The 25,634-nt window shown below is 43.3% G+C and overlaps 1 protein-coding gene and 1 long non-coding RNA gene across 2 annotated transcripts; one reads left to right on the plus strand and one right to left on the minus strand.

Moving 5' to 3' along the window:
* Positions 1 to 14,403: 14,403 nt before the first annotated feature.
* Positions 14,404 to 15,894, plus strand: ccdc71l (coiled-coil domain containing 71 like). The gene has a single exon (XM_062981711.1). It carries the CDS (start codon positions 14,553 to 14,555, stop codon positions 15,180 to 15,182), a length of 630 nt encoding a protein of 209 aa, XP_062837781.1. The 5' UTR covers positions 14,404 to 14,552; the 3' UTR covers positions 15,183 to 15,894.
* Positions 15,895 to 20,863: 4,969 nt separating this feature from the next.
* Positions 20,864 to 25,184, minus strand: LOC134299303 (uncharacterized). Its single transcript, XR_010006488.1, has 2 exons — positions 24,962 to 25,184; positions 20,864 to 23,442 (listed from the first exon to the last, which is right to left on the minus strand). It is a non-coding gene; the product is annotated as an uncharacterized LOC134299303 (long non-coding RNA).
* Positions 25,185 to 25,634: the final 450 nt, after the last annotated feature.

Below are 25,634 nucleotides of genomic sequence, written 5' to 3' on the forward strand. Positions count from 1 at the left end.
GGACACATACATAAAGATTTTCAGTTTTATTATGTGTATAGATAGATAGATCTGTTCGTTCTCTCTCTCTCTCTCTCTCTCTCTCTCTCTCTCTCAAGCCTTTGTGTTGTGCCGGTTTTAGTATTGCACTACAACTCTGGAGACCAGGGTTCAATTACCTGCTCAGCCATGAAAACCCATTGGATGACTTTGTCAAGTCACACTTTCTCAGCTCCAGAAAATGTTGTGATAGATTTGCACACAACAACAAAACCTAAAATGAACACTGTGGTTTCAGAAGAATTACCCCATTTTTTTGTGCTCAGCCCCAACCTCTGCCTCTGTATTGCTTTCCTTGAATGGGTTTCTGCTCATTGTCTAAGCTGTGTCCGCACTACAAAATTTATAGCAATTTGACACCACATTAACTGTCATGGCTCAATAATATGGAATTTTGGGGTCTGTGGTTTTGTGTGGATGATCTCTATTGTTAGAAGATAATGATGTAATCCCTTTCATATTATTTTGTGGGTAATACAGAGCACATGAATAGGTCTTTTCAGTGCAGCACAACTCTTGATAACATTACATTTCCCTTTCCCCGCAATGAATACAAATTTCAGCCCCCTTTATTGGTTATTTCTCAGAGAAAAAATGCTGTTGTGGGACATTTTGAGAACATTTTGATACAGTTCTGGATGCCTTCCTCACCTCAGCTAAGAAGTAACAAAAGTAATGAGTGATGAAAAGAGAAATGTAATGAAGCACCCCTTTTTTACAAGCAAAGAAATTAAGAAATAATGGCAAGAAATGGGAACAAGTAAAATGTAATCTTCCAAGCAGTATTCTCACCAGTCTTCTGTGAAATAGCAGCCATTTCGTGACAGTGCTTCTAACATTTTTAATATTCCAAATGGGCAAAAAACATTAGAAAACCACAAATTATAGATATTCGTGAAAAGAGATGTCTTCTAAGAAATATATTTTTCTCTTTGCTTTTTCTCCATGGTTTTTAGATTGCAGCCTGCAATCTTAAAACCTAGTTACTCACTAAACACTGTGAGATTTACCGCAGAGTAAACATGCATATGACTATACTGTCATATTTCTATTTCAAGTCTTTATCTGTTTTGAAGTCACAGCTATCATGAGGTATGTCATGTTGCCGTGGTTCTCATTAGTTTATATTTAATGAGAAACTATTGACATCTCTCTGAAGTTGCATTTCTGAGTAATACATGAGTGTATACAATTAATTTCTTTTGGGTAATGCAAAGTGAAGCAATACAAGAATCGAGACATTTTTCGGGGTTGTTGTATGTCTTTCGGGCTGTGTGGCCATGTTCCAGAAGCATTCTCTCCTGACGTTTCGCCCACATCTATGGCAGGCATCCTCAGAGACATTTTTCCTTAGAAAAAGGAAATGATTCCAAAGAAAGAATCAGTGCAAACAGAAACAGTGCAATCCTACAAATATCTACTCAGAAACAAGCTTCATTGAATTCAATGGAATTTAACTCCAAAGTAGGTCATAGACTTGATGCCAAAATGTTTTATTAGCCTTTTCAATATAATATTACATTATTTAAATTCTAAGATGCCATCAGTTGTAAGATGTGCACGAATTATAGTACCACAAACAGAATAAAGCTATCTAACTATCTATCTATCTCCTGCAATTCTAAGACACATCCCATTTTTAGAGATTTTTAGAGGGAGGGGGTGCATCTTAGAACTGATTAAAAGGGTATTATCCCAAGTCTGCTTTTGAGATAAAACACGAGAGAAGAAAAATGACGATTACCATACAACAAGTTTATAATAGATAGGACCAGGCTGGTGGTAGCTATGGGTTCTTATCTCAGGCCTCTTCTATACCGCCCTTTATCCCATTATTTGATCCCAGATTATCTGCTATAAACTGGATTGTATGAGTTTCCATTGCCAGATTATCTGGGATATCTCTGTGAGTACGGCATTCTTCTGAATGAAGCAGAGAGTGTTTGAAGATTGGGACATCCGTAGGGATGCTTGTTTAAAAAGCTATTGTCCTAGAATCATAGAATCATAGAATAGTAGAGATGGAAGAGACCTCATGGGCCATCCAGTCCAACCCCCTGCTAAGAAGCAGGAAATCGCATTCAAAGCACCCCCGACAGATGGCCATCCAGCCTCTGCTTAAAAGCCTCCAAAGAAGGAGCCTCCACCACAGTCCGGGGCAGAGAGTTCCACTGCCGAACAGCCCTCACAGTGAGGAAGTTCTTCCTGATGTTCAGGTGGAATCTCCTTTCCTGTAGTTTGAAGCCATTGTTCCGTGTCCTAGTCTGCAGGGCAGCAGAAAACAAGCTTGCTCCCTCCTCCCTATGACTTCCCTTCACGTATTTGTACATGGCTATCATGTCTCCTCTCAGCCTTCTCTTCTGCAGGCTAAACATGCCCAGCTCTTTAAGCCGCTCCTCATAGGGCTTGTTCTCCAGACCCTTAATCATTTTAGTCGCCCTCCTCTGGACGCTTTCCAGCTTGTCAACATCTCCCTTCAACTGTGGTGCCCAGAATTGGACACAGTATTCCAGGTGTGGTCTGACCAAGGCAGAATAGAGGGGGAGCATGACTTCCCTGGATCTAGACGCTAAACCCCTATTGATGCAGGCCAGAATCCCGTTGGCCTTTTTAGCTGCCGCATCATATTGTTGGCTCATGTTTAACTTGTTGTCCACAAGGACTCCAAGGTCTTTTTCGCACACACTGCTGTCAAGCCAGGCGTCCTCCATTCTGTATCTTCTTTGCATTCCATTTTTTCTGCCGAAGTGAAGTATCTTGCATTTGTCCCTGTTGAACTTCATTTTGTTAGTTTCGGCCCATCTCTCTAGTCTGTCAAGATCGTTTTGAATTCTGCTCCTGACCTCCCAACCCTGTTATATTCCTGCGAAACATGGATGGTCTACTGATGTCACACTCAACTCCTGGAACAATTCCACCAGCGTTGCCTCTGAAAAATCCTGCACATCTCTTGGGAAGACAAGTGGACAAATGTCAGTGGGCTGGAAAAAGCTCCTTCGCTATCAACTCCACTGGACTAGCCACGTAATCCGAATGCCCTATCACCGTTTCCCAAAGCAGTTACTCTACTCCCAACTCAAGAATGGAAAACATAATATTGGTGGACAGGAAAAGAGATTTAAAGATGGTCTTAAAGCCAACCTTAAAAACTGTGGCATAGACACTGAGAACTGGGAAGCCCTGGCCCTTGAGCGCTCTAACTGGAGGTCAGCTGTGACTAGCAGTGCTACAGAATTCGAAGAGGCACGAATGGAGGGCAAAAGGGAGAAACGTGCCAAGAGGAAGGCGCGTGAAGCCAACCCTGTCTGGGACCGCCTTCCATCTGGAATCTGATGTCCTCACTGTGGAAGAACATGTAGGTCAAGAATAGGACTCCACAGTCACCTATGTACCCACCGCCAAGACACTACACTTGGAGGACCATCATACCTGGATAACAAGGCATCATCTAAGTAAATAAGTACAGTAGAGTCTCACTTATCCAACATAAACGGGCCGGCAGAATGTTGGATAAGCGAATATGTTGGATAAGAAGGAGACATTAAGGAGAAGCCTATTAAACATCAAATTAGGTTATGATTTTACAAATTAAGCACCAAAACATCATGTTATACAACAAATTTGGCAGAAAAAGTAGTTCAATAGGCAGTAATGCTACATAGTAATTACTGTATTTACGAATTTAGCACTAAAATATCACGATGTATTGAAAACATTGACTACAAAAATGAGTTGGATAATCCAGAACGTTGGATAAGCGAATGTTGGATAAGTGAGACTCTACTGTATATGAGTCTCTACTGCCAGATTATCTGGGATAAAGCAGATAATCTGGGATCAGATCCTGGGATATAGGGGCAATGTGGAAGGGTCCTCAATAAGCAATGAAGCAGACTAGGACACGGAACAATGGCTTCAAACTACAGGAAAGGAGATTCCACCTGAACATCAGGAAGAACTTCCTCACTGTGAGGGCTGTTCGGCAGTGGAACTCTCTCCCCCGGAATGTGGTGGAGGCTCCTTCTTTGGAAGCTTTTAAGCAGAGGCTGGATGGCCATCTGTCGGGGGTGCTTTGAATGCGATTTCCTGCTTCTTAGCGGGGGTTGGACTAGATGGCCCTTGAGGTCTCTTCCAACTCTACTATTCTATGATTCTATGATTCTATGAACCCATCCAGGTCTTAGTTTGAACTCCAAGGAAGAATAAGGTTCTGCACATTGGAGAATGTCCTTAAAGCTTAGATCAAAACCTGAAATTGATCCACCCCACGCCCCCACTGATATGGGGTAAACTGAGCCCGGCTAGAAGTCAAAAGTGTGTTTCTACTGAAAGTGCCATCAATACAATCAGGAAGAGAGGAAATCCCCCTTCTCTCCTGCATCTCTCTATGCACCCTACAAACTAACCTTCACAAATGTGGGGAAGGTTGTGGAAAGCAGCCTCTTCTTGTGTTCTCAGAAAATAAGTCTCCTCCTCATGCCATTTAATTTCTTGATCTTTTCGCATGTTCCTCTTTTCTGAAATGAAAACAACTCTAACTGTTTAAGCTTTTCTGTGTAGGTTAGATGATCCTTTAAGATCTTTAGTTGTATGAAGTGCTGAGCTAGCAGTTTTAACACAACGTCTGCATGTTTTGTTCTGTCCTGTTACAATACTGATGCAAGCTGGCAGGAAACCACTCAGCCAAGGTGGGAGAGTGGCCACATATGAGTATTCTTCATAAACATAACAGTAGTCTGGTTCTTGTCAGATAATAAAGCGTTGCAACTTGCTGAACTAAACACTGTTTCTGCTTTGTTTTGCAACCTTTAGAATATCTCTAAGAGCAAGGGTTTTGAATCTTCCTCTAAAGAAATGTGAAATCACACTCCTGTATTTCATTGCACTAGTGCCAGAGAATATTGGCACCATTGTTGCATATGGTGAAAGGCCATTACGAAAAGAAACTGAGCATCACAAACCCGATGAGAAATGGCTGTAGTGACACCAGCGGGGCATAATAAAATAACTTCATTCCCCCTCATTGTCAGCTGTGGCTACTACAACCTCATCCAAAATTCCACAGTAACCTTTTGAAAATTATAGATTCCAACTAAGAGATCTTTCAACAAGACTGGTTTCTTGCAAAAAAAACAAACCTGCTGCTCTTGGCATATAGACAAAAATAACTGTATGCTAGCAACCGGTGGCTCTTCAGATGTTTTGGAATGTAACTCCCATGCTTACCATTGACCATGGCTAAAGCTCATCATGGGAATCATTTAAAAAAATATTGGGAGACATGTACAGATTTGGAGGTATAAAATGTTGGGATATGTGCTTGTAAATGTTAAAATAAGCAGAAGTCAACAATGTATTGGCTATAAAGTCGAAGAAAAAAGATTACATTTATAGAGAAACTGACAAAAGAGAAGCTGGAAATCCATTTTTAAAACTAATGTATGTATATGTTGGGAGTTTTAGAATTATAGTTAATTAGGGCAGGGATGTATGTTGTGCAGTTTGTTAGGAAATTGTCCAAGTATGTCTGTTTATGTACTCATACACATTGTGGCTTTTCTTTTTGTGTGTGCGTTTTATTGTCAAAATTGTGATTAAAAATTCTGGGGAACATTATGCAAAATATATAGGAAAGGGCAACAAGTTGCCTCTCCTTTTGTATGATATAATAGCTATGCATACTTGCAGGATTTTTAGGGAAAGTATTTTAAATATGTGTCTGTATAAGGTACAGTGTTCCCTCATTTATCGCTGGGGTTAGGTTCCAGGACCACCCGCAATAAGTGAAAATCCGCGAAGTAGGGACGCTATATTTATTTTAATATTTATACATTATTTTAGTAGTTATACACTATTTTAAGTCTCTATCAACCAATTGTGTGTTGATAAATCGCCTCCTTCTCCTCCTGTTGCCACTTGGGCTCCTTTTCTCTCCCTTTCGGCTTCTCCTTCCTCCCTTCCTTAGGCTGTAAACTGTAATTTTTTATTATTTATAATAGTCTTTTAGAGTTTATTGAAAAACTGCAAAACAGCGAATCCACGAAAAGTGAACCGCGAAGTAGTGAGGGATCACTGTATATGTCATGTCTAGTTTCTAGAGCCAGGCTCCCCAAACTTTTAAAGCTAAGGACCAGTTCACGGTCCTCAGACTATTGGGAGGCTGGACTATAGTTTTTTTTAAAAGTGAATGAATTCCTATGCACAATGCACGTATCTTATTTGTGTTGTCAAAAGCATGAAAGAATACAATATTTAAAATGAAGAACAAATTTAACCAACATAAACTTACCACTATTTCAATTAGAAGTGTGGGGTTGTTGTTGCTGGTGCCTTTGTGTCTTTTCAGACTCTATTACAGAGTTTTCTTGTCAAGATTTATTCAAAGGGGATTTGTGTTTATTTTCATCTGAGGCTGAGAGAGTGTGACTTGGCTAAAGTCACCCTTTCATTCTCTCTATCTTCCTCCCTCCCTCCTTGTCTTCCTCCCTCATACCCTTCCTTCCCTTCCTCCCTCCTTCCATGGCGGTGTGTGAGGTGGGAAGGGAAGGAATGGGAGCAATGCAAAGGGAATGGGGGTGGCATGAAATGAAGGAATAGTGGCAGCATGAAAGAAATGCCAGTGGTGACAGTGGGATAAGAATGGTTCCAGTGTGGTGTAGCTGGGGCTGGATAAATGACCTTGATGGGCCATATCCGGACCATGAGCCATAGTGTGCAAACCCATGATCTAGACCAGTGGTTCTCAACCTGTGGGTCCCCAGGTGTTTTGGCCTACAATTCCCAGAAATCCCAGCCAGTTTACCAGCTGTTAAGATGTCTGGGAATTGAAGGCCAAAACATCTGGGGACCCATACGCTGAGTACCACTGTTCTAGACGGTAAAGACTGTGGAATAGTCCATCATTTCCAGTACCTTGACTCAATCATTAATCAGACTAGAGACTGTGTCAAGAAATCAGAAAAAGACTAGGATTTAAAACGGACTAGAAAAGATCTTCAACTGCACAAATACATCCCTGAATACTAAAGTTAGGGTTGTCCATGCCAATCCATTTCCCATTTCTATGTATTGTTGTTAAAGCTAGCTAGACAATGAAAAAAACTGATAGGAAGAAAAAACCCTCATTTGAGATGTGGTGCTGAAGAAAAGTTCTGTGGACATTATGGATTGTTAAAGTCGCTCCTAGAGAAACTCAAGCCTGACTTTCATCATGAGAAGAGAAGTCTCACTAGAAAAGGACAATGATGATCTGGAAGGCAGCAGAAAAAAGGAGAAGACCACATTCCAGAGGGATGATTCAATCAAGGAGGAATGATTCAATCACAGCCCTGAGTATGAAAGGTGTGAATAGGGCGGTTAATGGTACGGTGACTCTTATTCATAGGATTGCCGTAAGTCAAGCTCCATTTGAGTGCAGTTGACAGCAACAAAGCTCCTACTCCAGAGGAAGGAAGCCAATGCTATCTTATCACAGGTCCCATCAGCCCCACAACCCCCATCAACTCCAACCAGCATGAGCAATGGCTAGGAAGTATAGTTTAAAACAAACAGGGAACACTGGAATGCCTTCCTCTTTGTATCTCTTGACATTGATGAAACATATTAATCCATAACATTTAATGCAGCTTTATTGCCAATCCTTGATTCCACAATAAGCCACATTTTTCAAAATCCAGTTATCACAGGGACAAAAATTACCTGTTCCTATTTACATACAAATTCAATTTAAGAACAAATCTACAGAACCTATCTGTTCGTAACTTGGGGACTGCCTGTACATATCAGACAACCCTCTATTTTTCTTGAAGTCTTAGGTCATAAGTCTCTCTGTGTCAATTTATTTATTTATCATATCAGAAGCAAAACCAGGGGTACAGTTGTAATGTATTAGAAACACAAACAAAGTTAAAAACTTGGCATTATACTAAATGTTGACAATAACCTCATTATTGATCCCACCCGAGACTCCCACTACATCCAGCACTTTATCTATCTACCTCACCCACGGGTTTTACAATTTCCACGCCTCGCACTTTGGCCCAGCTCGCCCTCAATTAAATTTTGTACCGTTTTTATACTCTGTTTTACTATGCCATTGTTATTAAGCTTTGTTTTACTATGTTATTGAATCAATATTTTTGCTGGATGTTGTCGTGTGTCTTGTATATATTTTACTTTGTTTTATTGTAATTGTTTGGGCTTGGCCCCATGTTAGCCGCCCCGAGTCCCTTCGGGGAGATGGAGACGGGGTACAAAAATAAGGTTGTTGTTGTTGTTGTTGTTATTATTATGTCCTTTGACCAGAATCTGGCCACTTGGAGTGCCTTTGGTGTCGCTGTGAGGTCCTTCACTGTGCATGTGGCAGGGTTCAGACCGCATTGTACTAAGTGGTCTGTGGTTTGCTCTTCCCTACACTCGCATGTCACCCAATTTAGCTCAATAGTCTTCCTAGGGTGGCTGCACAACCTTGATTCTGGCTCGGGCTCAACATGTTCAGAAAGTGCTAACATGCCAACATTACTGTTAATTTCAAACCTAAAGTTGACTTGCTGATATCCATCATTTCAGTGTTTGGTGTTGCTGTAATTTGTTACATTACCCCAAACCATTGTTAAAGAGGAAGTTTGTTGATGTCTGCCTCCAAGTCATTTCCTACTTATGGCAATCCTAAGGCTATCACTGGTGTTCCTTGGCAATTTTCGCTATGTTAAAATAAACATCATCACTATTGCTATTATCATTGTTCAAGGGTTGTTTGCCCTTGCCTACCTCTGAATCTGAGACAGAGTGACTAGGCCAAGTGCATTTGGTGGGTTTCTATAGCTGAGTGGGAATTCGAATCCCGATTTCCCATCCTAGCCCAACAATCCGATAAAGTGTGCATCTACATTCTGATCTTCTAGGGTTTTTTGGACTTCGGCACCAGAATCTCTGCTCATTAGCCAAGGCAGCTAAGACTTCTGGGAGCTGAAGTCCAAAACATTTGGATAATGAGAGTCTGGGAATCACTCATCTCCATTGTAGAATTAATTTATCTTGAAGCCACTTGCTTATTGCGGTTCAAAGTTATGGACTCCCAGAAGATGTAGTTCCGTCTGGATCTACACTGCACTATATCCCAGGATCTGATCCCAGATTATCTGCTTTGAGCTATTTTATATGAGAATACACTGCCAGATAATCTGGGATGAGATCTAGGGATCAGATCTGAGGGCAGTGTAGATCAAGGTACAGTAGAGTCTCACTTATCCAACACTCGCTTATCCAACATTCTGGATTATCCAACGCATTTTTGTAGACAATGTTTTCAATATAATGTGATATTTTGGTGCTAATTTTGTAAATACAGTAATTACAACATAACATTACTGCGTATTGAATAGGCTTGATCGATCCACGAAAAAATTGATTCTAAACTCGTTTCAAAACTAGAGGGGGGCAGCTTTTCGTTTCTGATGGTATTTCCGAATTTGGCCCCCCAAAAAATTCGAAATTAACGAAAATTCGTTATTTTCTAAATTAATTCGTTAATGGCGGACGCGCATGCGCAATTCCCAAAAACAGCACAGAGGGAGAGGACTTTACAGGACTCTCCCACCCTCATTTTTTGAGTGATCTTCTTCCAACTTGGTACAGTGGTAGAACACATTTAACACTGATAGCTCACCAAAATTTGGAACGTTTCCCTTATCCTCTGATTTTTGGCGAATTTTCATAGCTTTTATAATAAACCATTTTTTAATAATTGCAGAAATCTGTTCCTGGTTTGAAAGTCATACTTCCTGTTAAATTGGGTTGTCTTTACTGTGAAAGTCATTGTTCTACTTCAGAAACTTTGTTTTTGTGGCTGAAACTTTGTTAAATTGGTGTGTGTGTGATATATACTGTGTATATATATAATATATATAGTCCCTGCATAATGTGTGTGTGTGTGTGTGTGTGTGTGTGTGTGTGTGTATAGGTAAAGGTAAAGGTATCCCTTGACGTTAAGTTCAGTCATGTCTGACTCTGGGGGTTGGTGCTCATCTCCATTTCTAACCCCAAGAGCCAGTGTTGTCCATAGACACCTCCAAGGTCATGTGGCCGGCATGACTACATGGAGTGCCATTACCTTCCCGCCAGAGCGGTACCTATTGATCTACTCACATTGGCATGTTTTCAAGCTGCTAGGTTGGCAGAAGCTGGAGCTAACAGCGGGCACTCACTCTGCTCCCGGGATTTGAACCTGGGACCTTTCGGTCTGCAAGTTCAGCAGCTCAGTGCTTTAACACACTTCGCCATCGGGGCTCATGTATATATAATATACATACACATACACACAATGTGGAGAATATGTGGAAAGGTAGATAGATAAGTTGGGAGCCACAGCGAAGGCACCTTCCTGGGAGCAAGGTCTAATAATAATAATAATAATAATAATAATAATAATAATAATAATAATAAATCCCTTACAATATCCAAGATGGCTCACTGCTACAGAATCTTGGGAGGTTTAGTTTGATATGGTACCATTATTGGCAGAGAAAGCTAAGCTGTAGGAGTTGAAATCCAATCATTTATCCTCCCTATAGAATCAATTTTATATGCATTTTTAGCTACAGAAAAGCTAAAATCAGGACAGTAAAAGAACAACACCCAGAAAATGGGAATTCCAGACAGGAAACAATCAGGGCCAGCTAATACCTCCCAACAAAGGATTCCCCCAGGTAGGAAGCAGCCAGGCTTTGAAGCTGCAAGGCTATTCAATGCTAATCAAGGTGACCAATTGCAACATTCACACTTGCCTCCAACAGACAAGAGTTCTTTCTCCCACCCTGGACCTTCCACAGATTATTATTATTATTGCTAATTGAGAGACCATGAAGGCCAGTCATATAGAAAAGGAGGGTGACTTTGTTTTTGCCGTCCTTTTTCCCTTGGCGCCTGGCCAATGGCCTTTTCAACCGGTACCGTGGACTTCATCTCCCAGAATCCCTGGTCTTTGAACCATCCACGAGGGTTTCTGGGAGTTGGAGTCCCGAACGCCATCCATTGGCATTGCTGGAAACCGCTTGGGTCTTCAACTCCCAGAATTCATAGCCATTGAAGAAGCTTGCAAGCGTTTCTGGGAGTTGGAGTCCAGAATGTTTTGCTGGCTGAGGTCGGAGCACAGCCACAGAGGGTGGTTTTCCTCTGTCGCCATCCTGCTGCCTTGGGCTTCCGAGCGGCTGCCCTTTGCAGGAGGGAAAGGTGGAGGAAGGGTTTGGCTGGGCCTGCTGCCTGAGAAGGGAGGCGAGGCCTAGCCAGGCGCCAAGCACTGGCCTCACATAGGACGCCGTCCCAGGAAAGAGATGCCCTCCCGGGAAGGGGCGAGGAGGTAGCGGAGGAGGGCAGGTGTACATGGATATGGAGATGTGTGTGTGCGTGTGTATGTATGTCGGCTGTTGGGGAAGGGCGGAAATTGAGGCCTGGATGTGCAGCGGCCGCCTGGAGCCTCCGCGGCCTTTCCGGCTGCCGGGGAAGGCGGCAAAGTGTATGGGTCCGTGGGGGGCACCTGGAGGCCCGCAGAGAGTAGCCACCTTTCGGGTGGCTTTTTTTTTTTTTTTGCAAAAGCTTTTTTTTCCTAACGAAAAAAACGACGACATAACGAAAAACGGCCTCTCGCGATTCGAAACCGCGATATCCAGACGTGTGGACAACCAATGCTTCAAAATTGCTTCAAAACAAACGAAAATAACGAATTAATAACGGTTAACGGGGAAAACGAATTATTTGAGCAAGCCTAGTATTGAACTACTTTTTCTGTCAAATTGGTTGTATAACTTGATGTTTTGGTGCTTAATTTGTAAAAATCATAGCCTATTTTGATGTTTAATAGGCTTTTTCTTAATCTCTCCTTATTATCCAACATAATTGCTTATCCAATGTTCTGCCGGCCTGTTTATGTTGGATAAGTGAGACTCTACTGTAGTGGTGAAGCATCAGCACTCTTGGGCAGAGAAGGATACAGACCTTGTCAACTCCAATTCCCAGAATCCCGTAGCAGTGAGTTGAGGCAGTTCAAGTGGGGCCAAACTGCATTAATTCTACAGTGCAAATGCACCCTATGGCCTTGTCTATACTGCCATATAAAATCCAGATCACTTGCTTTGAACTTGATTATATGGCAGTGAAGATTCAGGCCCCTTCTACACTGCCATATAATCCAGATTATCAGAACAAATAAGCCACATTATCTGCTTTGAAATGGATTATATGAGTCTACACTGCTATATAATCCAGTTCAAAGCAGATAATCTGGGTTTTATTTGGTAGTGTAGAAAGGGCTTCACATAATCCAGTTCAAAGCAGATCACAGAATCCTAGAGTTGGAAAAGACTTTGTGGGCAATCCAGTCCAACCCTCTGCCAAGAAGTAGAAAAATCGCATTCAAACAACCCACCACAGATGGCCATCCATGCTCTGTTTAAAAGCCGCATGTTGATTGGGTTGTTGTATGTCTTTTGAGCTGTGTGGCCATGTTCTAGAAGTATTCTCTCCTGACGTTTCGCCCACATCTATGGCAGGCATCCTCAGAAGTTGTGAGGAATGGATTGATTATCTGAGGAGGGCAAGTAAAATGATCAAAGGTCTGGAGACTATGCCCTATGAGGAGCATTTTAAAGAGCTGGGCATGTTTAGCCTGCAGAAGAGAAGGTTGAGAGGAGACATGATGGCCATGTATAAATATATGAGGGGAAGTCATAGGGAGGAGGGAGCAAGCTTGTTTTCTGCTGCCCTGGAGACTAGGACATTAGGACGAACGTCCTAACTGTGAGAACTGTTCAGCAGTGGAACTCTCTGCCGTGGGGTGTGGTAGAGGCTCCTTCTTTGGAAGCTTTTAAACAGAAGCTAGATGGCCATCTGTCGGGGTGTTTTGAATGTGATTTTTACACTTTTTACCTATGTCAACTTGATAAAGACACAGGGTCTATTCCCATCCCAATTTGCACTTCCAAGAATTTGCAGCACTTTATCAGTCACCTCGTGTTTACAATATTTATATGGTGCACCTTACCCAGTCTACTTTTACAACCTCTCCATTTTAATCCATGTTTTTATTAGCTCTTGTCATTTGTTTTTACTGGCTAGTGTTTGAATTTTTATAATTGTGCATGTTTTTTGTCTATTGTTGTGTTTTATATTGCTATTGTTTTTATTCGGGCTTGGCCCCATGTAAGCCGCCCTGAGTCCCCTTTGGGGAGATAGAGGCGGGGTATAAAAATAAAATTATTATTATTATTTTGACACAGCAAACAAGATAGATATGCTGGATTTCATATCACAGAATCACAAGTCGAACACTTCCCAAGTGTCTAGGACTGTGTGATGTATTTTCGGATGATGCGCGCAGATCCCAGTAGGGTGGCCTTTTGCAGCTGGCAGATCGTGATTTTGTTAATGTCTATTGTTTCCAAATGCCGGCTGAGATCTTTTGGCACGGCACCCAATGTGCCTATCACCACTGGGACCACCTGCACTGGTTTCTGCCAGAGTCTTTGAAGTTCAATCTTGAGGTCCTGAGTTTTTCCTGTTGTTTTTCGTCAATGCGACTGTCACCTGGGATGGCAACATCAATGATCCAAACCTTTTTCTTTTCCACAACTGTGATGTCTGGTGTGTTGTGTTCCAGAACTTTGTCAGTCTGGATTCGGAAGTCCCACAATTATTATTATTATTATTATTTTTCTGCTTCTTGGCAGGGGGGTGGACTGGATGGCCCCTGAAGTCTCTTCCAACTCTATGATTCTATAATTCTAAGGCAGAAAATCCTACAATATCTGATTTGAACTGGGTTATCTGAGTCCACACTCTGATAATATGGAGTTTTCTGCCTTGATATTCTTGGATATCCACACTGAGTCCACACTGCCATATACTCCAGTTCAAAGCAGATCACGTTTAAGCAGGGGTTGGATGGCGATCTATCGGGGGTGCTTTGAATGTGATTTTTCTGCTTCTTGGCAAGGAGTTGGACTGGATGGCCCCTGAAGTCTCTTCCAACTCTATGATTCTAAGGCAGAAAATCCCACAATATCTGATTTGGACTGGGTTATCTGAGTCCACACTCAGATAATGTGGAGTTCTCTGCCTTGATATTCTTGGATATCCACACTGAGTCCACACTGCCATATACTCCAGTACAAAGCAGGTCACGTGGGACTTTATTCAGCTGTGTGGAAGGGCCTTCTCCCTCAGCCCCCTTTTGCCCAATTTGGTGGTGATAGCTATGCCCCTCCGAAGGGGCGGGGCTTGCGCGGGTGACGCAATTCAAATGGGCCAACCAGATCGAGGCATGGGTCCGGAGGGGCGGGGCCACGGGGCGCTGCCTGCCAGGGGCTTTAAAAAGAGCTCCATTTTGTGGAGGCGGCGGAAGAGTGAGGTGGTGTTGGAGCTTTTGCTGCTGAGGAGAAAAAGGAGGAGGCGGAGGAAAGCTGGGCAGGAGCTGCCGCGCGGCGGCGCTGGCGAGGAGGCGAAAGAGGAGGAGGAGGAGGATGAAGCGAGGAGGCGCCGCTGCTGCTGCTGAGGAGGAGAGGAAGGAGGAGAGCGCGGCTGAGGGCCCGGCGGCGGCGGCGGAGAAGGTGGTGCACTCGCGCGCGCAGGCCCTGTCTCGCGGCGGCGCGGCCAAAGCCCTGGGCGACGCCTTCAAGCTCCTGGTGCCCAAGTCGACGGAGTTCATGAGCTCGGACGCGGAGCTGTGGAACTTCCTCTGCAGCCTCCGCCACGAGTTCTCGCCGGTCATCCTCCGCAGCAAGGACGTCTACGGCTACGCCTCCTGCCGCGCGGTGGTGCCCGAGCCGACGCCTGCTCCTCACGCCGGGAGGCGGAGAGAGCGGCCCCCCAGGAGAGCCGCCGCCAGGAGAGGGCGCCAGGGAGGCGGAGGAGGAGGAGGGAACAGCAGGAGGAGAAGGGGCGTCAAGAGGCGCCGCCACGAAGAGGACGAGGAGGAGGAGGACGAGCGGCCTCCCAAAGAAGGCCGCCCCGCAGACGCCTTCCCCGCCCTCAAGGTCCGAGGCAGCGTCTGGAATCGCCGCAGCTTGGAAGCCACCCGGAGGAAAGCCCAGCGCCTCTTCCGCGTCGATTTGGCGCCTTTCGTGAGACTCCAGCGCCTCACCGATTCCTGAGGAGATTCTGACAACAGGCGAGGGGCCAGTTTGGGCCCTGGCAGGGGTTTTGGGCTTGAACTCCCACCATTCCCGACAGCCTCAGGCTCCTTCCTTTTCCCCCTCAGCCGCTTAAGCGGCTGAGGGGGGAAAGGAAAGGGCCTGAGGCTGTCGGGAATGGTGGGAGTTCAAGCCCAAAACCCCTGCCAGCGCCCAACTTATCCCTTTGCCTGCCTTGACTTGCACTTTAAGGCAAACTTTCCTTTCCCACCGAGGAAGCACATCAAAGACATCATTCCGCCTCAAGACTTGGTTCCCTTTCTTCCTGTGCTTCCTCTCAATCCGGGAAACTTTGACACAGCCTTGGTTTTAATTTAAAAGATGTGGACTGACTCCTTTGGTGACTTTGGGTGCACTTTTTTTGCACTTACACACACTCAGGGTTAACTTGAACAGGCCAAGTGTTTGTCGTCGTCGTCCCGGTCTCCCACAGATTTCTTGGATGTTCCTCGTCCTCAGTCGGTTCTGTCTGTCTCTTCGTTGTTTTTTTTGGTCCTGCCGAAAGTTTTGGATCTGTTTTGTACGTCCAGTTTTTTATAGCCGAAGGGATACGTCGTCTTTCTACGGAGGAGAGTCTCATTGGATACATTACACATGCCCGTTTTATATAATCGTTACTTTAGAGATGCTTTTACCGATTTCAGTAAATATAATAAACGTTCAAAAGCAAGGATGTCTGCATGCACTGTTAGTTTTGTTGCAAAAGGGGTTTGCCTAGGGCCCCTTCCACACAGCTGTATAAAACAGGCACGGGCAAACGTTGGCCCTCCAGGTGTTCTGGACTTCAACTCCCGCAATTCCAGTTGAAGTCCAAAACACCTGGAGGGCTAAAGTTTGCCCATGTCTGGTATAAAATCTACTTTGAACTGGATTGTATGGCAGTGTGGACTCGGCTAATCCAGTTCGAAGCAGATATTGTGGATTATCTGCCTTGATATTCTGCAGCCCCTTCCACCCAGATCCCATATCTCCTTTGAACTGGATTAAATGGCAGTGTGGACTCGGGCCCCTTTCATGCAGCCATATAACCAAGAATATCAAGGCAGAAAATCCTACATCTCTTAACTGGGTTATCTGAGTCCACAGTGCCATATATTCCGATTCAAAGCAGATAATGTGGGATTTTGTTCAGCTGTAAGGAAGGGGCCTCAGCTATTCCAGTTCACAGCAGATATTGTGGGTCATTCTGCCTTGATCAGTTGGTTTATATGGCTGGGTGGAAGGCCCCTAGGACTTGATGCTAGGCAACATGAATGCAGAAGAATTTGGCCCCTTCTACACTGCTCCTATATCCCAGGATCGGATCCCAGATTATCTGGCAATGTAGATTTACATAATCCAGTTCAAATCAGATAATCTGGGATCAGATCCTGGGATATAGGGTGGTGTAGATCCAGCCTTAGTGTATGGTCAAACTGTTTCCTCTGTTTAGAACTGAGGCAGATGAGGTGAACGTGCTGCAATGTTTGCGTGGGATCACATCAAATACAGGCAGTCCCCAAGTTTCAAACAAGATAGGTTCTATTGATTTGTTCTTAAATTGAATTTGTCTGTAAATTGGAACAGGTCCATTTTTAAGTGTAATGCTAGCCATTGTAGATAGTATTGAGAAGGGTTAACACCCCCGTGGTGTTTGTTTTGCTGTCTTTCATAGAATCATAGAATCATAGAATAGTAGAGTTGGAAGAGACCACATGGGCCATCTAGTCCAACCCCCTGCTAAGAAGCAGGAAATCGCATTCAAAGTACCCCCGACAGATGGCCATCCAGCCTCTGCTTAAAAGCCTCCAAAGAAGGAGCCTCCACCACAGCCCCGGGGAGAGAGTTCCACTGTCGAACAGCTCTCACAGTGAGGAAGTTCTTCCTGATGTTCAGGTGGAATCTCCTTTCCTGTAGTTTGAAGTCATTGTTCCGTGTCCTAGTCTGCAAGGCAGCAGAAAACAAGCTTGCTCCCTCTTCCCTATGACTTCCCTTCACATATTTGTACATGGCTATCATGTCTCCTCTCAGCCTTCTCTTCTGCAGGCTAAACATGCCCAGCTCTTTAAGCCTCTCCTCATAGGGCTTGTTCTCCAGACCCTTAATCATTTTAGTCGCCCTCCTCTGGACGCTTTCCAGCTTGTCAACATCTCCCTTCAACTGTGGTGCCCAAAATTGGACACAGTATTCCAGGTGTGGTCTGACCAAGGCAGAATAGAGGGGGAACATAACTTCCCTGGATCTAGACGCTATTCCCCTATTGATGCAGGCCAGAATCCCATTGGCTTTTTTAGCAGCCGCATCACATTGTTGGCTCATGTTTAACTTGTTGTCCACGAGGACTCCAAGGTCTTTTTCGCACACACTGCTGTCAAGCCAGGCGTCCCCCATTCTGTATCTTTGATTTCCATTTTTTCTGCCGAAGTGAAGTATCTTGCATTTGTCCCTGTTGAACTTCATTTTGTTAGTTTTGGCCCATCTCTCTAGTCTGTCAAGATCGTTTTGAATTCTGCTCCTGTCTTCTGGAGTGTTAGCTATCCCTCCCAGTTTTGTGTCGTCTGCAAACTTGATGATCGTGCCTTCTAACCCTTCGTCTAAGTCGTTAATAAAGATGTTGAACAGAACCGGGCCCAGGACGGAGCCCTGCGACACTCCACTTGTCACTTCTTTCCATGATGAAGACAACGCATTGGTGAGCACCCTTTGGGTTCGTTCGCTTAGCCAATTACAGATCCACCTAACCGTAGTTTTGTCTAGCCCACATTTTACTAGTTTGTTTGCCAGAAGGTCGTGGGGGACTTTGTCGAAGGCCTTACTGAAATCCAGGTACGCTACATCCACAGCATTCCCTGTATCGACCCAACTCGTAACTCTATCGAAAAAAGAGATCAGATTAGTCTGGCATGACTTGTTTTTGGTAAATCCGTGTTGACTATTAGCAATGACCGCATTTGTTTCTAAGTGTTCGCAGACCACTTCCTTAATGATCTTTTCCAGAATTTTGCCTGGTATTGATGTGAGGCTGACCGGACGGTAATTGTTTGGGTCGTTCTTTTTTCCCTTCTTGAAGATAGGGACCACATTCGCCCTCCTCCAATCTGCTGGGACTTCTCCCGTTCTCCAAGAACTCTCGAAGATAATTGCCAGTGGTTCTGAAATAACTTCCGCTAGTTCCTTCAGTACTCTTGGGTGTAGCTGATCTGGCCCTGGGGACTTGAATTCGTTTAGAGAGGCCAAGTGTTCCTGGACAACTTGTTTCCCTATTTGGGGTTGGATTTCCCCCAATCCTTCGTCCATTCCGTGTTGCTGAGGTTGAAGATGGCTTTCTTTTTCTGAGAAGACCGAGGCAAAGAAGGCATTAAGTAGTTCTGCCTTTTCCCTGTCCCCTGTCGCCATCACCCCATCTTCTCCTTGCAATGGCCCTATCGCCTCCTTTTTCTTCCTTTTTCTACCAACGTAAGCAAAAAAGCCTTTTTTGTTGTTTTTTATGTCCCTGGCAAGCCTGAGCTCATTTTGCGCTTTAGCCTTGCGAACCTTTTCCCTACAGGTGTTGGCTATACGTTTGAATTCTTCTTTGGTGATTTCTCCCCTTTTCCACTTCTTGTGCATGTCACTTTTGAGCTTTAGCTCAGTTAGAAGTTCTTTGGACATCCATTCTGGCTTCTTTGCACTTGTCTTATTTTTCTTCTTTGTTGGCACTGTTTGCATTTGCGCCTTGAGTATTTCACTTTGCCCCTGTTCAGGAGATTTCACCACATTTTTTATCTCCAATAATTGGATTTTGAAAAAATCGACTTGTGTGGAAACAAGGATTGGTGACAAAGCTTCAGTTGAGACCCCTTTTCCCAATGATAACTCTTTCAGGAGTGACATTCCCTTCCTAGGAGTAGATTTCTATCACTTCCTGTTGTCTCACCGCCATTCTTAACTATGAGTCATTTGTAAGTTGGATGTTTGTAACTCGGGGACTGCCTGTAAACAAAATGGGAATGAACAGGCACCTACTTCTAGTTTAATCCCCCTAAATATCTAATTTAATCCCCCTAAATATCCCTGGTGGCACATTGTTCAAGCACTGAGCTGCTGAACTTGCGGACCAAAACGTCCCAGGTTCAAATCCCGGGAGCAGAATGAGTGCCCGCTGTTAGCCGCAGCTCCTGCCAACCTAGCAATTCAAAAACATGCAAATGTGAGTAGATCAATAGGTACCGCTCCGGCAGGAAAGTAACAGCGCTCCATGCATTCATGCCGGCCACATGACCTTGGAGGTGTCTATGGACAACGCCGGCTCTTAGGCTTAGAAATGGAGATGAGCACCAACCCCCAGAGTCGATCACAACTGGACTTAACGTCAGGGGAAACCTTTACCTTTACTTACCATTTTTTAAAATGTTAAACACTGAAATAGTTTTTTTAAGTGCACTGACAGTCCTGATCATTCACCCAATGGATTCTGGAGGCATTGAGGGCCATAAAAGCAACCTTGGTGGCCATATTTCACCCATTCCTACAATAGAATTAGATCTTGTTCTGAGAGTTATCTCAGGATGTTATGTATTGATCAACCTGAGGGCTTATACAGAATTTCTACTCTGAATAAATAAATAGTAGGAGTGGGCAATACTTAATAGTCTGGTTGAGTCCCTAGGTTGGTGTCATGACTGGGTGGAGGGAGTTGACAAGAGCTGGGGAGCCTGCATTTCCCTTCATGGGATCCTGGGTATCTGTACTCTTCCATTTGCTTCCCTGGGCACCCCATACCATCTCTGGCTCCCCCCAACATGTGTTTTTAACATTGGTTGTTTGTTTCGCCATGGCAGGAGGTTGTACTGAATGGCCCTTGTGGACTCTTCCAGTTCTGTGAGTATGTTTTGCTCCCAAATGGCTGATAATTATGCCCTCCCCTTCCATCCTGGGGCGATGGTGCAGGTGGCCATTTCATCAGGTTTCCTCTGGAATTTTATTTTCAAACTAAGTGAGTAGACTTCCTAGTCCAATCATTTCTGGTTTTGTATTCTAAAGGCCTGCATACACCAAAATAAGACTTCTGTGAGCTTAGGAAATGGGGAAATTCCTATCTTGCTTGAAAATGTGGTAAAATGGCACACGTTTCTGTAGTGGGAACAATATCTGCTATCTGGTTGCAAAATATCCCACACAAAATGTATATGGGAAGTCCTTAAAGGCATCTAAGTAGCCCACAGGCTGTACTTTGCCGATCCCAGGGTTATAATGTTGGGTTAGAACTGGAGAAATCTGGATTCAAATGCCAACACATTTACTAGACTGAGTGGTCTTGGGCCAGTCACTTTCTCAGCCTACTAGTGTTTCTGATCTGAAAACAAGATGGCCTTTTTAGCTTCAAAGTTTGGATAAAGGGGGAGGGGGGTAACTAAGTAACAAGATTTGATCCAATTCCTTCATTGAATTTAAAGGTATAGGAGCTATCCCGTGTTTTTACTCGCAACCGTACAGTATTCTACCTCTGGGATGCCCCCTTTACTTATTTTAGATTAAGGGAAGGGATATAAATGAATCACAGGAATGCTAGTTCAGAATTATAGGATGGGGAACATATGAGAGTACAAATACTGAGCTGCAGCTCCCATGTTTTCTCACTGTTGTACATAGTGGCAGGGACTTCAAGGAGCCAGAGTCTGACCATATCTTGAGGGTTTTATTATTTACCTTGATCTAGGAGATATCTATTCATCCCTTCAAACTGAAATCCACTTTGAAGCTGGCTCAAGGTAGGTGTGTTCACAAAATAAACACCTCCACTGAATGCTGCAACATGCATCCTACCAGAAACAGTGTACAGTATTTTTTTTAAAAAAAATCAGTAATTCCATATCAAGCCATAAAATCCTCTATTCCCCCCCCCCCCCCAAGTGAACACTTCTCCAGGGTGATTTTATGGCCACCTGCAAAAACATGTAATAGAATTTGATCATAGAGTCACTTTGACCATACAGTCACCTTAAGGCACTACCTCTTACACTGGTTCCTGACCCCAAATGGGATCCCTTTAGCTCAATGTTGGGGTCACGAAAAATTTGACAACAGTAAAAGTTTCTTGAACACCACCCATTTAAACAAATCTGTTTGTGACAACATGAAATGTTTACAGTGGACTCTGCAGAAAATGCTTCAGCTGTACGCCACCATAGGAAATTACCCTGTTTAGCACATCTTGCAAAGGCAGGTGTATTATCAGTAAAAGTTTCATTTTTATACCTATTTTATGTACCTATATACCTGGGGCTACATTAAAAATTGGCAAAAAGGTTAAAAAAAATCTCAGGCGGAAAGGAGCACGAGTGAGAAAAATTTAAGAAACCGTGCTCTATGGTATTTAAGAGATTCTGAAAGTGAACATATCAATCAAATCGGCAAAAGCTGAACCTGCAAATGCAGAGAGCCAACTATATTTCCCTCTCACGAAACCCAGCAGCATAGCCAATCATGGAGGATATTGGATGCAGCAGTCCAGCAATGGTTGGAAAGTCCATAAGTTGTTCACCCCTCTGCAGAAGCTATTACAATGTTAGTACCAAGAGAAAGCATGTTATTATTCTGTCATAATTCTAAAAGAATTGGACCACTTCTAACAATAGCAACATAAGAGCATTCCAGTCTCTTACAAACAAATCTCTTCACTGTACAGCATTATAATACCTAGATACTATATTATTGTAGCTGCACCCTACAGGACCACAAAAAAAATTGTAATATGGTCAGGTACTAGAGCTGCCTGACAGATAATTCTAAATACCCCACCTTAAACTGGAAACCTAAGATTTCACAGGATGGAGCCATGCCATTAAAATGGAATAAAAATATATGTATATAATGTGAAAGAGCATACTTTGTCGTACTTAATCAAAAATAATACAATACTTGGAAGCATTTGTGGGTGCCCTAAGCCAAAACCAAGCAGCTGCAAAATGTATGATGACCAAGTTTTGCTTCTACAATCGTTGCCCTACACAATTTCCCCATAAATCACTTGTGGTTGTGACTTTCTTGTTCCCTGGCTGGTTGGATTAGAGATTAAATAGAAAACTACTTCTTGGAGGTACCCAAGATGCCCTCCGTAATTCCAAGTTTCTAAAAATTAGGGGTTGAGGAGAGTCTGGGAAAGGTTGGTGGAGCCACATCTACCCTCACTCCTAATCTGTTGCTGCAATGGCTCCTTGTAGCATAAATTGAGGAAAACACCAAAGGTCCATTTTTTCCTTAAGTGAATCCTCCTCAGATGATCCCTGAGAGATTGTGGAGTCAATAAAGAGGAATGGTATTGCCCCAAATTACCTAAGCCCCTGGTTCTACTGGCAGATCCCATCTACAAGTAGCGTAACCATAACTGCAGGGGATTTTTGTGCTTAGACTATTGTTTATTCATGAGACATCCTTTCTGGTACTCAAAATTACAGTTCTTGCGTTTATCCTCATTTTCCAACATCTGCTGTAAGGGTATTTTTCTTGACCATCTAGAATGAAGTTGGGTGATGCAAGGCAGTTTTTGGTGTGCTTTCCATCCCCAAAGCATCCCTGTTGTTGACTGATGTTGTGTTAGGTGATCAAATGAATGTAGATGCTTCGCTCCTCCTCCTTCCTCCTCATGCCTTTAACACTCTGATTTCTGGTGGTCTTGTAGAAATGATCTATTCTGATTCACTCTAGCATGTGATGGCTTACACCAGCAACTTCTAGCATTTTATGTCTATGGTTTCTTCTTCCTTTACAAGCTGTTCTCCCTGTTCCCTAACTTGGCATTTTGATTTCTGGTATGATTTACTCCTATAAGGCAATAGAATGGTGACACCAAAGATTGATTTGCGGTTCATCGTTTCTGCACCCCCACCATTGTATGTCACCTTTGGTAAGGCAATGGCATACATAACTCACCACATCTGTTTCATAACTTGCTGCATCTGAGATCCATCTCCACAGAGGTCACAACATTAAAATAGGAGCCCCTGGTGGCACAGTGGGTTAAACCCTTGTGCTGGCAGGACTGATGACTTGAAGGTTGGGTTGCTGGCCTGAAGGTTTCCAGTTCGAATCCAACCCAGGGAAAGCGTAGATTTCTATCTGCTCTAGCTCCATGCGGTGACATGAGAGAAACCTCCCACAAGGATGGTAAAAACACCAAAGCATCCGACGTCCCCTGGGCAAAGTCTTTGCAGACGGCCAATTTGCTCACACCAGAAGCAGCTTGCAGTTTCTCAAGTCACTCCTGACACGGAAAAAAAAAACCCAGACTTGAGATGGAACAGAAAGTAGAAAAAATGATATTTAAAACTGAATTATATGTTGAAAAAGGATGTTTTTCATGATTGAAGCATAGAATAGTGTTATAACTACCTCAAAAATGTTCAAGTGAAATGCAGCACTACAGGGTAGTGATGTAAGAAATCAATGTCAGGTAGTCTTTCACCTTCCCCTCACATCAAATACACACCCTGTAGGGTATTTTGATCCACAAAGCTCTGGACCTGCATTGTACTGAAAAATTAAAGCAATAAAACTGGAAATCCTAACAGAAATGCTTTCTCCATGATACATTTTGGCTGTGTTTACTCCCCCCCCCCCCCAGTTGATTGGTAACTTCCTCTTTCTCTCAAGAAGACTGTCATTTGGCATGAACCAGGAAGTAGGGATGTGGATTGGGCAAAATGAAGGTCTTGTGCAAAGCAAACAAGAGGGAGATAGCCAGGGTAGGAGAAACCAAGGCTTTATCAGGGTGTGGGTACGGGTGCTGGGGTGGGGGTTCGGATCAACAGTAGCTGAATCATGTTGCTGGTAAACTGCAGATGCACTGTGATTTCACTTTTTCTGCATGGTAACATCATGTGGAATATTGAGATTGGCCACTTAGGGAGGGGAATTCATGACCAGACATCTCTGTTAGAACATGTAAAAATCAGTTGACGAGTGTGCTAACTGAAAATGCAAAGCATGGGGAGCTAACTGAGCCTGGGAGTTTTGGCAACAGTTACATATAGCTTTCTGTGCAGGAGCTTACCAAGAGGGTTTTGCTTCTTGGCTACTGGAAGAAGACCATTTACATGGACAGCTAAAGACTACTTGAATCTCTCTGAAAGGACATTGTGTGAGTCAATGCAACTGTTGCTCTGCATCTTCAAGAGTAAATTTCTTATTGTTTACTGATCATCTGTGTGACATATCTTCTCTCTGGCAAGACAGTGTGTCGACTGGTCAAATGTGAACTATGCGGGATGTTTCATTCCACCATAATCTCCATTAGTCCCTTACCAAACTGCAAACCCCAGGATTTCGTAGGATCCTGCCATAGCAGTTAAAGTGGAATCATAGTGGTATAATTCCCTAGGGTGAAATGGAAATAACTCTGCACCAAAACCTCTTAGCTGGATTCTTCCTTGGAAACAACTTTTCAGCTTTAGGACAGTTTCAAGCCTCCTCCAGACAGGGTAACTCTATTGGGATTTTGGTGGTGTTTGTGATATCTGTTTCTGTAATTATCTCTCTCTTGTTCAGCAACAATTCTGTTGCCTCGTATTATTTTCTGGCGATTCCCAGCAACATCTTCAACATTTTATCCCCACCCTTGAATGGATTTTTAAAAATATATGAGGGATAGTGGAACTAAAAAGTCCCAAGTAGCACATGTACATTAACAGTTGTGGTTCATCACATGTTTGGAGGAGCACTCTCTAAGTGAAGTGTACAAAGATGTAGGATGCCATATTCAGTTGAATTTCTGTTTCCCTTACCTGCTAGTTTTGTTTCAAGGTGAATGGTGGCAAAGGTAAAATAATTATTCTTTAATCTACTTCCTATTGTCTTCTTCTTTCATTTTTCTAAAAACAAAACAGAGTTTTAGTGCATCAGTGAAATGGCACTTTTCAATCAAAGATGAGGATATCAGTCCTTCAAATCATAAGACTTCCTGAGCAAACTGTTCTCTTGGTTTAAACAAATCTTTTGAAAGTGCACTAGGGTAAATCAGAGAAATCACAACATCCAGTCACAAACAGCTCCACAAATAGATGGAAAAGGACACATTAACCCAAAAAGTCCGGACATAGAGGGAACAACAAGAGTCCATGACATCACAATAATGTTTCCAGACCAGAGATGGACACAGTGTGGTTCACTACATAACCATTAAGTGTAGCCTATGACAAGGAATGCTGGGGAACTACAATATAACAATATCTGGACTGCCACACTTTGCCACTCTTGGTTGGAAGAGATGAGCTATTTATTTATTTATTTATTACATGCATTTATACCCCGCCCTTCTCCCCGAGGGGACTCAGAGCGGCTTACATTCTGCCACGAGGGCCAGCAACAAATATACTATAAAACAAAACAATTAAAACATGATAAAAACATGATAAAAACGTGATAAAAAGTATATAAAAATTAAAACGCTGCAAGGCA

The sequence above is a fragment of the Anolis carolinensis genome, chromosome 5, assembly GCF_035594765.1.
Source record: "Anolis carolinensis isolate JA03-04 chromosome 5, rAnoCar3.1.pri, whole genome shotgun sequence".
Taxonomy (NCBI): Eukaryota; Metazoa; Chordata; class Lepidosauria; order Squamata; family Dactyloidae; genus Anolis; species Anolis carolinensis.

What these genes read in the sequence shown, in the direction of transcription:
- ccdc71l (XM_062981711.1), top strand. Translation starts at nt 14,553, where the DNA reads ATGAAGCGAGGAGGCGCCGCTGCTGCTGCTGAGGAGGAGAGGAAGGAG.